The sequence below is a fragment of the Colossoma macropomum genome, unplaced genomic scaffold (assembly GCF_904425465.1).
Source record: "Colossoma macropomum unplaced genomic scaffold, Colossoma_macropomum, whole genome shotgun sequence".
Classification (NCBI taxonomy): domain Eukaryota; kingdom Metazoa; phylum Chordata; class Actinopteri; order Characiformes; family Serrasalmidae; genus Colossoma; species Colossoma macropomum.
The window spans coordinates 14,595,497-14,611,671 of NW_023494785.1; the positions used below are offsets into that span (position 1 = coordinate 14,595,497).

General features: G+C 40.3%; 2 protein-coding genes across 2 annotated transcripts; both read left to right on the forward strand.

The window, feature by feature from the left end:
- Window positions 1-282: 282 nt before the first annotated feature.
- pdia7 (protein disulfide isomerase family A, member 7) lies at window positions 283-7,946 on the forward strand. Its single transcript, XM_036583592.1, has 13 exons — window positions 283-579; window positions 1,386-1,464; window positions 2,285-2,402; window positions 2,489-2,596; window positions 3,316-3,445; window positions 3,578-3,691; window positions 3,967-4,092; window positions 4,312-4,494; window positions 5,192-5,300; window positions 5,410-5,538; window positions 5,618-5,697; window positions 5,791-5,848; window positions 6,092-7,946. The coding sequence occupies exons 1-13, from the start codon at window positions 425-427 to the stop codon at window positions 6,179-6,181; spliced, it is 1,479 nt and encodes a 492-aa protein (XP_036439485.1). The 5' UTR covers window positions 283-424; the 3' UTR covers window positions 6,182-7,946.
- A 330-nt stretch (window positions 7,947-8,276) lies between these two features.
- cct3 (chaperonin containing TCP1, subunit 3 (gamma)) lies at window positions 8,277-15,860 on the forward strand. Its single transcript, XM_036583603.1, has 14 exons — window positions 8,277-8,382; window positions 8,995-9,056; window positions 9,156-9,206; window positions 9,423-9,485; window positions 9,573-9,669; window positions 9,845-9,962; window positions 10,101-10,287; window positions 11,527-11,676; window positions 12,274-12,406; window positions 12,643-12,724; window positions 12,843-13,023; window positions 13,292-13,537; window positions 14,920-15,051; window positions 15,436-15,860. Exons 1-14 carry the CDS (start codon window positions 8,355-8,357, stop codon window positions 15,532-15,534), a joined length of 1,629 nt encoding a protein of 542 aa, XP_036439496.1. The 5' UTR covers window positions 8,277-8,354; the 3' UTR covers window positions 15,535-15,860.
- Window positions 15,861-16,175: the final 315 nt, after the last annotated feature.

Sequence of the window (16,175 nt, forward strand, 5' to 3'; positions counted from 1 at the left end):
GTATTTCCCTATGTAGGATTGCAAAGTTAGCCAGATAACAAGCCCAAATTCAAGTCCTCAGAGAGAGAGTAAGGACGTTGCCGTTGGACACTCTACTTTTGCCTTAAGCTGGCCAGCTTCCTAAGAAATCTTGATCTGGTAGATTTATGTGTTCTAAATTTTAATACTGGCACGCTGCTCTGCCTGTTGATGGGTTTGTACTAAATTTGCATGTGTGGGCGTGGTTTACCGAAGATGGGTATTTTAAGTCAGACGCGTCAGCCAATCAGCGAGCGTCTTCGCTGCTGGGCTCTCAACAACGCCGAGCTCAACTTTAACTCGAGTAACTTGAGTTACCTAGTTAGTGAAAAGACTTCGGCGCTAGCTTAGCGAACCGCATTCAGTAACATACAGGCTGTCGTGTCGGTTTTGCTGTACTGTTGACATGTTTTTGCTGCCTTTTTCTTTTCTTTGTCTCGGCGTCTTGCTGGAAAACTCGCTGTGTGTGGAGGGCAGCGATGTGCTGGAGTTGGGGGACGCTGATTTTGAGGTCCGTGTGGCCGCACACGACACCCTGCTGGTGGAGTTTTTCGCTCCGTGGTACGAAACCCTTCACTATACAGGGAGCCGGTCGGCTGCGTCGGTTACAAATAGCGTCTTGTAGCGTTAAGAGTGCGACATTATAATAGTGTCATAGTGTGAATGTGCCGGTAGCTGTACTGCTAATTAGCCATAGTAGTGTAACGTTGTAGCTCAGCACATTCACCACTACTGAAAACATGCTCGCAGGAGAACTAAACACGTGAGAAGAGGGTTCTTTAGTAAAGGGTATGGTTCTATTTAGAACCCTGAGTTCTGTGTGAAACGATTTCATGCTTAAATGGTTCTTTACATTGTGAAATATTTTTGATCAAATGGTTCTATATAGCACCAAAAAGAGTTCTGCTATTGTTACAAGCTTGACATCGTAACAGTAGCAGAACCCTTTTTTGGTGCTATAAAGAACCATTTTTAAAAGGTTCTATATAGAACCGTATACAACACATTCTTCATCTGTCTGAAGCACCATTTATGCAAAGAACCATTAAGCTGGAGTGCTTTTGTGATCCAGAAATGGTTCTATATAGAACTCATGGTTCTAAATAGAACCATTGCATTTATTAAAGAACCTTTGACGAACCATCTTTTTTAAAGTGTGTAGTAAACCTTGCTAGGATACGTGTCAGTAGTAATAGTGTGTTCGTTGTAAGCAGGCAGCTTATTTTGCCTAAAATCCGCTTTCTTCTCCCCCCGTGTTGTTTTCTGCCTTGTAGGTTCGTGAAATAAGATTAATGGCGAGGACACTGCTCCAGATAATCACATTTAAGAAATATAGCTTTAAGGCTCCCTTCTTTCTGCACCCACAGGTGTGGTCACTGTCAGAGGTTAGCACCTGAATATGAAGCTGCTGCCACCAGGCTGAAGGGAGCAGTATCCCTAGCAAAGGTAAGCAGAAAGCCACATCATATTTCAGGCCAGGAATTATCTCACAGTTCACTAGAGAACAGGTTCCCAACCCTGGTCCTGGAAGACTCTCCATCCTTTTCCCCTGCTCCCAACACACCCACTTCAAGTCATGAAGGATGTGTTGATGAAGTGATTAGTTGGAGCACAGGAAACACTAATATGTGCAGGGCTGGGGGAGGGGGGTACTCCAGGTCCAGGTTTGGGAACTACTGCCAAAAGATGACAGTCTTATTGTGCATTTGAATGGGAGCATACAGTATATATCCAAAAGTGTCCAGACACACCTGCTAATTAGTCAATTCAGTGACTTTAAAGTGGATGCATTGCTAGCACAGGTGTTTAATTGCACACAAAAAGCTTGTAAAATCTCCATAGAAAAGCATTGTTAGTAGAATACGATGCTCTGGAAGGAGCAGCTGCACATAAGCCTAAGGTCACCATGCCCAATGCCAAGAATCAACTAGAGGGGTAGAAAGCCCACCAGCATTGGGCTGCGGAGCAGTGGAATTGCGTTGATAGAGCAATATTTGTTGGAGTGCTTTTGTGATCCATAACTAATCATCCAACATCAGTACCTCACTAATGCTCTTGTGGCTGAAAGCAGTCAAATCCTTACAGCAATGTTCCAACAGCTAGTGTAAAGGCTTGCTAGAAGAGTAAAGGCTGTTACAGCAATTGACAAACTCCATATTAAAACCCTTGATTTGATAAGACTTTTGTTCGTGCAGAACTAAACGGTTGTTTTTTGTAAAACATACATTAAAATGCAGATGTGTTAACTACTGTTTCTTACAATCAGGTTGACTGCACTGTGAACTCCGAGACATGTGGGAGGTTTGGGGTGAATGGATATCCGACACTGAAGATCTTCCGTAATGGGGAGGAGGCTTCTTCATACGATGGCCCCCGAACAGCAGGTGCGTGAATTTCGTCTGTACCTAGATCTTTGGTAACCATGTGTCATTGTGTGTGATTTATTTTTGGTGTGCTTTTGACTTCCTAGATGGAATTGTGAGCTATATGAAGAAGCAGGTTGGACCAAGCTCTGTACCTCTGCACAGCGAGGCTGACTTGAATTCTTTCATAAACACTTTCGATGCCAGCATAGTGGGTGAGCTGTAATCCTGTTAAAAAAAAAAAAGGATTCAAAGAAAACTACCATGATTTGGAGACAGTGACAGATTAGCCTGCATATTCCTGGTTGCTAATATCTTTGTACTAAACCTGGATGGTAGTAATGTTTTTGATAATCTGAGCTCCTTGAGTGAAGCGTGGCATGAGAATGACCACTCCTATGGTGTTTTTTACTGTGATGTGCAAATCTCTAGTCTGAAAATGCTTATTTCTGTGTATATAAGTCTAATTATTCCACAGTTAGCTCTGATCTTGCAGTGTGATTGGCTGAGAGGCATTCTACGTCTACTTCTAAGTGCCAGTATTTCACAATCTTTATCTTACGTCGCATTTGTGTCATTGTCTCAAAAGCTAAAAATACCAGTAATCAAACATTTTGATATAATCTAACAGACAAGATTTTGCTATGATGTGACATAGAGGCACTTGCGCAATATTACCATAATGCCTTGACCAAAGGATTATGTATTCCTTCCATTCCTACTTCTAAAGAGATTTCAGAGACAAAACCTGCATCTCTGCACCATTGTTCTACTCCTAGCCCATTTCACCATTTAACCCAGTAGCAGCTTCTGCTGTCAGTCATATTAGTCATTTAAGTGTCGTAGCAGCAGAATTTGGAATGTGATTTACTGCTTTGGGTCCGTCTTAAATAACAAATTGCTCCTACTTTTGTGTCTTGTCCCTGTGTGCCAGGCTTCTTCTCAGGAACAGACAGTCTGCAGCTTGCTGAGTTTCTAAAGGCCTCCAGTGCTTTGAGGGACAGCTACCGATTCGCTCATTCCACAGATCTGAGAATTGGGCTGAAACACAATGTTGACACAGAGTATGTAGAAGGAGGCTGTACAGCGTTTTGATAGAAGGACTGATGTTCGTTTTAAATATTAAAATATTGTCGTTAATGGATTTTGCTGACGTTTTTATTTAACACATACTTCACTTTCCTAAATTCCTCCAGGTGCGTCCTACTGTTTCGACCGCCACACCTGAACAGCAAGTTTGAGGAGAGTGTGATGAAGTTTACAGAACCTATTTCAACCTCTTTGCTCCGTACATTCATCAGGGACAACATGTGTGTTTCTGATTTGTTCCAGCCTCCGTTTATTACATTCTGTTTTTGGTCCGATTCAGGTGACCTCCCTCATAGTGACAAAGTAATTTGGCCAAGTTTACTTGACCAGAGAACGCTGTAATTTACTTTATTGAAACACCAGAATGTGGTCCTTTATTCAAACACCAGTTTCACGGCCATGGTGTATTGAAAAGGCTAATTTATTTGCTTTAGTTGCCTAAGCCGACACTATGCATTCAGTGTTGTTAATTGTGATTTTTGTTCTTTGTATTCAGCTTTGGCCTGTGCCCTCATCTGAACTCCGGGAACAGAGACATTTTGAGGACGAGCGATCTGCTTACGGCTTATTATGGTGTTGATTATGTGCGGAATCCAAAAGGTACAAATTACTGGAGGAACAGGTGAGATCTTTCATAGTGTGGTGTCAAAGCTGCTCTAAGATTTTTTTCTATTACCCAGAACTCAAGAAAACAGCCTTTTATGAATTTGCTAAATTTTTTCCCTCATTTTTGTGAGTTGTTTTGGACAGCCAATTGTAACAAACCTGTTATGATTGGGAAGTGCTTGGTTTTACATGCTTATATTCATGCACTTATTTGTTTTAACCCCCTTCCTCTCAGGGTGATGAAGGTGGCAACTCAGTTCCAGTTGCGTGGACTGAGTTTTGCTGTGGCGGACTGGGAGGAGTTCCAGGAGGAGCTGGAGGAGGAGTTTGGTCTGGGGCTTTCTGATGGAGGAGAACTGCCAATCATCACTATCAGGACCAGAGCAGGACACAAGTACATCATGCAGGAGGAGTTCACGTACGTACCCTTAAAATACCTCCCTGACTGCAAATGGAGAAAAATGTCATGCAGTTGTGAGACAATGTCCAGTAGATAGGATTGTTTTGTCTGTAGCATGTTAAGGTGCCAGTGTATTCATTTGAAGTAAAAGGCGAGTTTACAGACAAATCGTTAAACAACGAGCAGCTTCTTGTTCTGTTGTTTTGTTTTATTTTACGGCTATATTTTAAATCATATGAGCATGCAGATTGAGCACACTGGCAAACATAATGATTTAGTTGGGTTTTTTTTCCCCTTTGATAGGGGATGTTGTCATTTCTTCATTACTCCAGTGGCCACTGTTGCCTTATGTCATCCTAGAAACATGAGCAGTCATACAACCATATTCTGTTAGCATTCACATTATGTATTCAGTGAATTTGTTTCAGTTGTAGTATATCGCATTTTTTTTCTATTTAAATTACATCCATCTAAAGCAGTTTTTGTGATTTGTATTACATATTAGCTGTTTACATAAAGCCATTTCATTCAGTTTGTCAAAACATGCATAAAAATATGTGGATGGAAACCTAGCTACTGCCTGTTTTGCACTTCTCAGCAATCTGGAAGCATAGTTCAGCCAGTGAAGTTTTAAGGTAATGGTTCAACAGTCAGCTAATTAGCGATGTCCGTTTTAAAAATATGCTGTTGGTAACATCTTTTGTGGTTTTTGCAGGAGAGATGGGAAATCTCTGGAAAATTTCCTGGAGGACTATTTTGCTGGCCGGTTAAAGAAATACATCAAATCGGAGCCTGTCCCAGAGTCAAATGATGGCCCTGTCAAAGTATGTACACACCTAGAAACACCATCTGACCACCGCTGCTGTATTGATGTACATATAATTGACGATAAGCACAGTAAATTGGTCTATGTTAAATGACTGGATTATGCAGGTTGTGGTTGCAGACACATTTGAGGAGATTGTGAACAACCCAGAGAAAGACGTACTGGTGGAGTTCTATGCTCCTTGGTGCGGTCATTGTAAAAATTTGGAGCCCAAATATACTGAGCTTGGAGAGAAGGTATGGGGGGATTTCAGTACTTTCATTGGCTTATTTTATATGCTTAGTGATTGTGTAATACTCTTGTAATGTGTCTCAGCTGTCCAGCGATCCCAACATGGTCATTGCTAAGATGGACGCCACTGCCAATGATGTTCCTCCAAACTATGATGTACAAGGGTAAAGCTGTATTCTTTTTACATGTTCACACTTATTTCTTCGTTCATGTTCTTACCACACATTGATTGTGCTATAAATATCTTTGTACTTTAGCTTTCCAACTATTTACTTTGCACCTGCTGGACAAAAAGACCAGCCAAGGCGATATGAGGTACGTAAACTGTAGGGATGTTAAAACCTTCGTGATGTTAAACAGAGATCATTTAAGAGTATTTATCATTGGTTAAGTTTGAAGGCCACCTGGTTCATTTCACTAGTAAGCATACTTAGTTGGAAATGAGTGACAATGAATGTGTGTAAATAAGCATGATTAATGTGCACACACATGGCTGTGAAATTATTTTTCGCTAATGCAGTTGATTTATTGCTTTTGTTGATTTATTTCTTACCTAAGGGTGGACGAGAGGTTATTGACTTCATCAGCTACCTGAAGAAAGAGGCTACAAATCCTCTGGTCCTACACACATCAAGAGATGACCTGTGAATTTCATTCAAATAACCATGAAAATGAGAGTCCAGAAAATGGAGATATGAACAGATAGTCTGCAATTTTTTTGACTCTGTGGACAGAGCACAGGCCAAGGGTGTTATTTTGTCCTGAAACCAACACAGAATATCCTAGTTTCTAAGAATAAGAATTATATGTCAAAGTGATTGATGTGGGCTCATCCAGCAGCAGATCCTCATATCAGATGTTTGTTGTTAAAGTATAATTTTAGGGGTTAAGAACTCAAACTGAAGATAGACCTGTTTCTGAACCAGCGGTCTTTAAATTTTTGGTTTTTTTTGCATTCTGTTTTCTTTACTGAGTACAGTTCTCTTTCCACTGAGACTGTTCATAGAATATGCAAGAATAGTTTCATATTAGTAAATAAGAGTAAATTATCTCAAATTATATCCTGTAAGCAGATGCCCTGACAGTACATAATATGCGTTCCTCTGACCTGATTATTCCTAACAGTAGATTGTATATCTGTCACAATACTGGGACAGTTTTCCTCATAATTTAAAGCAGAATTGCACTGATTTTTCAAAAATTCTGCTCAGTTTAATCTCTGAAATGTAAACAAGTTCTCTCATAGTGGTTTGCTGTGAAATGGTGTATTGCAGAGGAACACACTGACTCAGATTTTCTTTACAGTGCTAGTGATAGGTCCAGTGTGTAAAAGGCAAATATAGACATTGTATTTTAGGCCAAAACTTTATCACAAAACCATTGTAAAACAACGTCTCAGGCATCAAGGGAAGGTTTTTTTTTTTTTTAAACTACTTTGCATGAATAACTTTGTGAAGTAGCTTTTATAGAGACATTAAATGTCTTGGATGTCTGGTGCTTTTTTCCACTGCTGTGAAGAATTCTGACTCTGCAAGTTTTTCTAGGGTGCCGTGTTTCACATCAAAACACTCTAAATGACTTATATTTACATCTAAACCATTTAATTATGCAGAAATTCCCCTATAAGATACTAAAGAGGTTCTACTTTAGGTTACTAAGGAAGCTAAACCCAGTGATCATAGTGCCCCTTTCAAAAGGGTATGTGTATTCAGTTGGTACAAGATTTATTGGTGCCCTAGTCTTTACAGTGTCAGGCAACTAGATTGTAGGTTATCATGGTAATTTGGTAATCAGAATTTCTGAAAGCATTATTTCAGATTTCCTAGCAACATCTACTGTGTCTAAATATTTTTTCATCCTCTGAAAGATTGTGCCATTTCCTGTTAAAAAAAATCCTTGTTTATACTGTTCACTTGGACAATGCTTGTCAGTAATTTGTTCAGTAGTTCACACACTGCAAGTCATTTTAGATAATTGTAAGGCTGACATTGAACATGGGACATTTTAGCCTTTCTTAGTGCTCTGTTTACTGTTTCACAGTGTGTAATATGTGTTTAGAGACAAAGTGTAAGAAGTGTAATATACATAGGTTAGTTGTGATTGAGCAACAGAATTAATGCAGTTCCTTTGAGCTACATGATATACTAGTATGTTCAATAAATAGGTATTTGAATAGTGTGTAATCTTTAGATCAGAAAGGTTATTTTTCTTGAATTGGCGATTAAAATTAGAATTGGTAATTAAACCTGTCCTAAAATAACAGGAAGACGAGTTTCGACGTTGGAATGTGTGGTGGTGGTGAATTATTCAGCAGCTGCAGTGAAACTGATGGGATTTCTGTTCTACCTCTTCAGGCCTGAATACTATGTTGTACTTTGCAGGTTTCTCATGTCTTCAAACAAAATAAAAAATAAACCCTAATTGATGTAGTGGGTTTTTTTTTAAAGTCCGTATTTAAGAGTTATATAGTCTGATATTTTAACTACTTTATTGGGTTGCTATTTCTCTTGATAATAATTTGAAAAATGACCTGAAAAGCGTATCATTACTTTATATGTACCGTTAGCGCATCAGAGGGAAAATTCTGGTACGTTCATCTTAACCCCACCCACGATACTTACTTCCCCACGCTGTATTTACTATGTCCCACCCAAAACGCCAAAAATGGATGCTGTGATTGGTGGAGAGGGTTGTACGTCAGAACTTCTCCGTCGCGGATTGGTGCAGCCCGTTGCCGAGTCTCCGGCCCCGCCTCGCTGTCCTTTCTTCTTCCCCGTGCGGAGCGGATTTGGGTGCCGGCTAACAAAACCACGCTGCAAACATGATGGGCCGACCGGTTCTCGTACTTAGTGAGAATCCTTGTTTTTGCCTTCTAAAATGTGTGCCGTGTTAGGCGTAATATTAAGGAAACGTCAGTCAACTGAACTTTACCTTGTGATAGACCTTTCAGTTTGTAATTGTCAGCGAGGCTAACAGGCTAACATGGGCATGGCATGGTCACCGGCTAACTCAGCTTAGCTTAGCTTAGCTTAGCTTAGCTTAGCCTAGCCTAGCTTTAGCCTACCTTAGTTAAGCTCACTTGTCAGTCTGTGTCTGTCTAGCTGCATATTCTCTGGAAATAGTAGATAGTTCACTGTTATCTCGGTGGACTTGATGTGCTTATTGTCTGCTGGATAATGAATATGTACGTTAGTTTCTTGGAGCCAAACGTAACGCTGCCTTTCTAAATGTGATATTGTTCTTGGGAAATCTCGCCTGTCTAGAATTGCTGGCCAGACATGGCATTATAGTTTTATGTTACTCAAGAAAAAGAAAACTGTGGACAAAAGTTGAATATGAGTAATGTCTTAGTTCACTGGTTAGTATGATGTGCAAACTGTATTTCTCACTAGCTAACTCCAGACTCAAAGGGTCCACCACCCTTTCAGTGCTCTGGTTTAAATCTCTTGTCTTTGTTTTAGGCCAGAATATGAAGAGAGAGTCTGGAAGGAAGGTCCAGACTGGAAATATTAGCGCAGCTAAGGTAAGTCATTCATTTCTCACTCACTCATAGACACTTCACATGTCTGTGGTTGCAGTTAATGTGTGATCTTACAATCTGCTATTTGGTTTTGGTTTTCAGACCATAGCAGATGTCATCAGGACATGTCTGGGACCAAGAGCTATGATGAAGGTGTGTACCCGTAAGGCCTTAGCATCAGTTCTAAGTGGTCGCGTTTGTTATACCCGAAAGCCGCACCCTTTCCCATTCTACCATTATCTCACATTTTACTCTAATAGATCAGGTTTAATGTTCAGGCAAATGTTAATTCTCTTTAAATTTAACAGTTTGTGTTTTAAATGATGCACTTGATGAACCAGATGATGTAAATGTGCCTCTTCTGTGCAGATGTTGCTTGACCCTATGGGAGGTATTGTCATGACCAATGATGGCAATGCCATTCTGAGAGAGGTAAGAGCTCTGAAGGATCTTGGGTTTTACTGTTGCGATTTAAATTCAGGGTAATATGTCACTGACTCCCATTGTCTTTGCCTGTAGATCCAAGTGCAGCATCCTGCAGCCAAGTCCATGATTGAGATCAGCCGCACTCAAGACGAGGAGGTGGGAGATGGCACTACCTCTGTTATTATCCTGGGTGAGTGTGCATTTGTTGCCATCATTTTGTTGTCACCTCCTTGTATTGTTTAAATATGGTGCCAGGTTCTTGGAAGTAGAGGATGTTTGCAGTTTTCCAGTGTAAAAGCATTTAAGGGCTGTTTGAAAGCATCAGTGGTATCACAGTACAACAAAATGTGATGTTTTGTGTGTAGCTGGAGAGATGCTGTCAGTGGCGGAGCAGTTCCTAGAGCAGCAGATGCATCCCACAGTGGTGATTAGTGCTTACAGGCAGGCTCTGGACGACATGCTCAACATGCTTAAAGAGATCAGGTAGAATCTCTTTCCATGCATGCTAGGTCTGTGAGTCAGTGTGATTATGAATTGTCTGGAGTGTGTCTGGTTGTACAACTAACACGTGTATATAGGCTCTGAATGACATGTTAGCTTAAACATGCTTCTGTCCCTCAGCACTCCAGTTGACCCGAATGATCGGGACATGATGCTGAAGATCATTAACTCGGCCATCAACACCAAGGCACTGAGCCGCTGGTCAAGCCTGGCATGTAACATTGCTCTGGATGCAGTGCGCACTGTAGAGCTTGAGGACAACGGCCGTAAGGAGATCGATATTAAGAAATATGCCAAGGTGGAAAAGGTAGGACTCATCTCCAGAGTTTTATTTCATGTAGTGAAGCACAGCTCATCAAGCATTTCTGAGAACGTCAAGTAGAATTACCGTTATTGTTATTTGAAAGCTTAAGTGGTATGCTGCCTGTGTGTGTATTTAGTGTTCTAAGGCTCTAGTACAAAATTTTATTGACTAAAAAGAATAAAAAGGTGAAATATGCATAAGTGTTTAAACCTCACACATTTGTATGTGGTAGAATCACCTAGGGATTCCTTTTGGTTTCTTTCTGGAGTATGTTCACAATAAAACACTGATTGGAAAAGAAAATGTTTTACTTTCTATAGGTTGAATTCCTTTAAAAGGTATTATGTGCGTGGCTCTTGCTGTCTTTTTGTTACTGACTGGGGAAAAAGAATTTGGACAGTCATTTCCTGCCATATAAACATGTGAGATCTGATTGGTGATTCTGGAACAAGTTAACATGGTTTCAAACAGCATTTTCATTATTTTGTAATTAACATGAATTTATGATATCATCAAAGTTGTTCTTGTTTTCAGCAGTCTTAAAAAATAATTGAATACAGTCTTATTTTTCTGTGTAACTGAACGAAGTGGAATCAGTGATCCAGATCTTATCTTTGTGCTAGAAGACAAAAATGCTTCAGTGGTGACTGAAAAATTTAGCATGCCACAAAAACTCTCTAAGTTACTGAAAATGTTGAACGGAGTGAGGAACATTGACTACGGCTGTGTTCACATCACAAGCTCCATTACCCAATTCTGAGTTTTTTTTGCTTTGATCTTTCTGACTTGATGGCTTACGTTTGTGTAACTGACTTATGTGTCATTATTGTGGACTTATTTATGTCATGATATGGCACATTTAATATGGCCGTTCTTATTAAAGTTGCATGGCCACAAATCAGATATTTAACCAATCTAGGACCATATATGAAAGTGACTTAGTCTTAGATCCTATTCGAAAAGATCAGATTTGTGTCCACACAGCTCCGGACAAAATTATATCTCTGTCACATAAAGGTAAAAAAGTATGATTTTGGCCATTTTAGCCTGGTAATGTGAACATAGTCTAAGTAGATGTTGCAGATGATGTTCTGTTGATTCGGTGGTACTTCATAGAAGTTCAGAAGATTTTAGAAGTTTGAAACAGTGCACCTGCTCCTAAACAGGAGGGATTCAGTTCAGTGACCCAGTACTAACTGAAATTAGTAAAAGGATTAATCAAATTGTTGCCTGTGTGTGTAGGTCCCTGGTGGGATCATTGAAGACTCATGTGTGCTGAAGGGAGTGATGGTAAATAAGGATGTAACCCACCCTCGCATGCGTCGCCTCATCAAAAACCCTAGAATCGTGCTCCTTGACTGCTCCTTAGAGTACAAGAAGGGTGAGAGCCAGGTAAGACAGATGGACTAACAGAGACCCACTTGCATGAATTTTGTGACACACATAGCTCCCAGTTGATATTCATCATTATCGTACTAAATTATTCACATTGACACAACATGCTTTTCTGAGCATAATGTGGAAATTGTCAGTGCTTAAACACTAAAGAACTGTATGTTCTGTTATAAAGAGAGCTCAATTAGTATTCTTTGATTTGATTTAGTGCAGTGAAGTATATGAAACTTAATATATTGTATTTAAAATTTAGGTCATATTTTGGCACTAACACAGTTTACTGTCCCAGTTTATAAAATCCCAGAAAAGCTGAGTATTGTGTTATGTTTTAAGAAAAAGGTCTTGATGTATTACAATGTATTTTCACCATATCACCCACCTGTAGCTCCCAAACGAGTTCAGACTCACCAGAAAATTTACCGCATCGATTTCTTTGACATGCTCTGTGTGGCATCCACTATTCACTGTGGATTTCTAATTTGAGTATGTGATCTATAAGGCATTCTAATAGTAAATATGTGAATAGCAGTTCTGTTTATACCACTGAACTCAGATTCCAGATTTTCTCTTCATTTCAACTTTTAATCTTCTTAGACGGATATAGAAATCACTCGTGAGGAAGACTTTGCAAAAATCCTGCAGATGGAGGAAGAGTACATCCAGCAGATTTGTGAAGACATCATCCGTCTCAAACCCGACCTGGTTTTTACTGAGAAAGGAATCTCAGGTACACACATGCATGCTCACATACCAACAAATCCATTCAATGTATGCATCCTATAGAAAATACACACTGCTTTATTACACTGGCCCTGGCATCAAATAGAAACCTCTAAATCCCTAATAAAAGGATTACCTTTAATATCTTTTCAGCCTAATCCATGTCACCTGTATATGTAGCATATGGTATACTAAGTTATTGTCTGTGATGATTGACTGTATGCTCACAATTATGCCCCTCAGATCTTGCTCAGCACTATCTGATGAAAGCCAACATCACTGCAATTCGTCGCATCAGAAAGACCGACAACAACCGCATTGCTAGGTAAGACTTCAGGCAAGGAAAAATGGATCTCATTTTGTCTTCTGTTTTCCTGTTGTCTAACTCTGAAGACTTGACATCATCCTCTTATATGTCTTTTATATGTCCGTTACTTTTTCAGGGCCTGTGGTGCCCGCATTGCCAGTAGGACAGATGAGTTGCGTGAGGAAGATGTAGGAACAGGAGCTGGCTTGTTTGAGGTGAAGAAGATCGGTGATGAGTATTTCACATTTGTCACGGAGTGCAAAGACCCCAAAGCCTGCACCATCTTGCTGAGAGGAGCCAGCAAGGAGATCCTGGCGGTAAGAGACATGGTCTAGGCGAAAGGCTGAAGAGACTATTTCTGCCTTTTCTTCACTTGTAAGCAACAATGGTGTATCCACACACTGCTAGTTTTCCTTAATGCTAAACCAACATGCAGGATGTGATCAATGTCATGGAAGAGCAGGGAAGGCATCTGAGTTGTGACTGAACTACAGATTTAATATTATTCACTCACAACTATGCTTTGGATGCTTACCACAATAACATCAAGATGATATTCCTTAAATGTAATGTGCTCTCTCCTAGGAGGTGGAGCGTAACCTGCAAGATGCAATGCAGGTTTGCCGTAATGTGCTGCTGGACCCATACCTGCTGCCAGGAGGTGGTGCTGTGGAGATGGCTGTGTCCCACAGGCTTACAGAGCGCTCACGAGCCCTAACCGGCGTAGAGCAGTGGCCTTACCGTGCTGTTGCCCAGGCTTTGGAGGTCATCCCCCGCACCCTCATCCAGAACTGCGGTGCCTCCACCATCCGTGTGCTCACGTCTCTTAGGGTATGTTCCTTTGTGTGGCACCACCAGCCTGAGCTATCTGTGTACTTAAACAGCTTCTCAAGATAAGGCATATACACTCATGCTCAGATGTATGGAATCACTTGCCATCAGTAGTCTGTTTTCAGTCAATAACAACTTGAAATGGTGTAAATTCAAATAATAATAAAAAAAAAGATATTCCTTTAATTTTTTAAGCCACAAAATGTAAATATAACATTGGTTATTACGTGGAAAATGATAAAAATACACATCATAGTTGGTTCATGCCAGGCATTGCGTCGTGTCGGAGCATAAATTCTACAGCTTTCTGTGAGGCCATTCAAGCTGAGAGAGCAGAGATGCTCAAGAATTTATATTTGTGGGGCACTTTAAAATATTGGATGATAAGAAAATTGTTGTGTAAAATTTGCAGTAAGAGGTCTGTATACCAAGGAGACATGACAAGTTTGATTATTCATCTCAAATATGCAAGTATAGTGATCCCTAACCGAGTACCACTCAGTAAGCTACATGCTTATTCCAGTACGAACAAGTCTCTGATTACTAGAGTAATTAGGGGCTTTGGTGAGGGCAACAATCATAGCTTTCAAACCTGTTTGTTGTGATGAGTTCTGGCCTTGGTGGAAGAGGAGAACACTGGCGCTGGTGGTGTCGTTGGCTGTGGTTTTAGGTAGAGGAATGTGACACGGGGTGAAGTTCACTTTACCTAGCAACCCTGCAAGACTGCGGACCGAGAGCCATGTTTAGTGGGGTGGACCTGACAGTTTAACGGCCCTCTTGCGTTATAGACTGTGTCCTTTGACTTCAGTACTAGGTCCAGGTGGACCACTCTCTGTAGTGATGTACAGCGTATGAGTAGCTGAGGTTTAGCTTGACCATTAATACATCATTGTCTCCTACTGGTTATAGTTTGAACTGTAGTAATGAATATTATTATGGTTAATTGTTAAACGTTAAGATTTATTTTTATAGTAGTTTTTACAATAGGTATTGTCACAAACCAGCTTTACAGAAAATCAGAGTCCAACCCCCAAATGAGCAAGCCAAAGCCAACATTAGAAAAACTCCCTAAGCTCAAGAGGAAGAACACTTAAGAGAAATCGAGACTCGAGGGGGGCGTTTTTAAAGGTGATTTTAGGAACAAGTATTTTAGTACTCAGATAGTTCAGAAATAGCGCTGAGAATTCAAAGCCTGTTTAAAATGCTGTTTGGATCGACCCTATTTTGTATATACTGCTTGTGGTAGTGTATGTGTATGCCTCTCTAATTTAACATTTGTGTATTCTTCTATGTTTGTTATAAACATTTTTCTGTCAGTCTAACTGCCATGCTGGTTTTTATGTGTAAAAATAACTGCATGGTCTTTCTGCTTGCTTTTGCAGGCAAAGCACACCCAGGAGGGCAGCACCTCATGGGGAGTGAATGGAGAGACGGGCACTCTAGCAGACATGGCAGAGCTGGGCATCTGGGAGCCACTAGCTGTCAAAGCTCAGACGTACAAGACTGCAGTGGAGGTACAGATTCAGAACTCATCTGTCCCTTCTCTCATTCTGCTGTCTATCACCATGTACTTATGGGATCATAAGCATTTTATCAGTGTTTTTCTGTCATTAATGTGGTTTTCCTCTTTACACTGTTTAAACCAATACTCTTGCACTCGATTTTATTTTTCATGCAAGCTTTTGCCAACTTACACTGTCATACTTTGCCAATGCAGCCTCACTAAAACTCACCCATAAGAGCACAGTCTTGCATTTAATAATCCCTCAGCACTCCCACACTCTGAATTTAGAGCCTGATTCTCTCTGCTTCTCTCTCTCCCTATTCTTATACCAGTTACTCTTCTTCCATCATTACCAAGCTGTGCAGTCTAATAAGACTATTTTCTTTCTCTCTAGACGGCCATCCTGCTCCTGCGCATCGATGACATTGTGTCTGGGCACAAGAAGAAGGGGGAGAAAGGAGAAGAGCAGACAGGAGGGCAAGGAGCTGAGTAGAAGGATGCGACGGAAACATGAAGGTGTAAAAACATGGGAGTGAAACGCAAGATCAAAGAGGTGGATGTCTAGAATAGTTAACACTGGTTTCTGATAGACTGTTCTCCTCAAATACTACAATGTATGGCTTTTATTCTGTTGTTAGGCTAATGTAAAGTTGTACGCAGCTCTTTTGTTTTCTACTCCTTTGTGAGGAAAAATTAAACATTTATGTTTGTGTGTTAACACTTCTAAATGTCTAATCCTGTTCTGATGCTTCACTCAGTACCTCTCTGCTGGGTAGCTACCTTTTGTTTGCTACTGGTGATAAATTTCAAAAATCTAAACATACTGTGTCAGGGTTGTAATTGAAGATCTGTTTGGCCCTGATGACCCTGTCAGGTTTCCCTCCCCCTTTTCTTCTTTTCTTACAGCAAGTGATATGTTCCACTTCCTTAGCCCTGAACCACCATGATCTGTGATCACAAAGTTAAGTTAGAATACATAGTGTGTGGAGAAATATAGACTAAATTTCTCCATAACAAGGAATCGCACATTAAATTTTGGATTTGGCATGGAAGCTCCTTTTAATGTTGCATTACTTTTTTTACTAGAACTTTTTTACTTGGAGCAAGAGCCTGCTATGGGGGGAAAAAAACATT

Bases quoted from the DNA above. Each gene is read 5' to 3' on its own strand.
- pdia7 (XM_036583592.1), top strand. From the start codon at position 425: ATGTTTTTGCTGCCTTTTTCTTTTCTTTGTCTCGGCGTCTTGCTGGAA. The intron at 2,597-3,315 runs GTGAGCTGTAAT...CCTGTGTGCCAG, and splicing joins TTTCGATGCCAGCATAGTGG to GCTTCTTCTCAGGAACAGAC. The intron at 3,692-3,966 runs GTGTGTTTCTGA...CTTTGTATTCAG, and splicing joins ACATTCATCAGGGACAACAT to CTTTGGCCTGTGCCCTCATC.
- cct3 (XM_036583603.1), top strand. From the start codon at position 8,355: ATGATGGGCCGACCGGTTCTCGTACTTA. The intron at 9,207-9,422 runs GTGTGTACCCGT...TCTTCTGTGCAG, and splicing joins GACCAAGAGCTATGATGAAG to ATGTTGCTTGACCCTATGGG. The intron at 15,052-15,435 runs GTACAGATTCAG...CTTTCTCTCTAG, and splicing joins CGTACAAGACTGCAGTGGAG to ACGGCCATCCTGCTCCTGCG.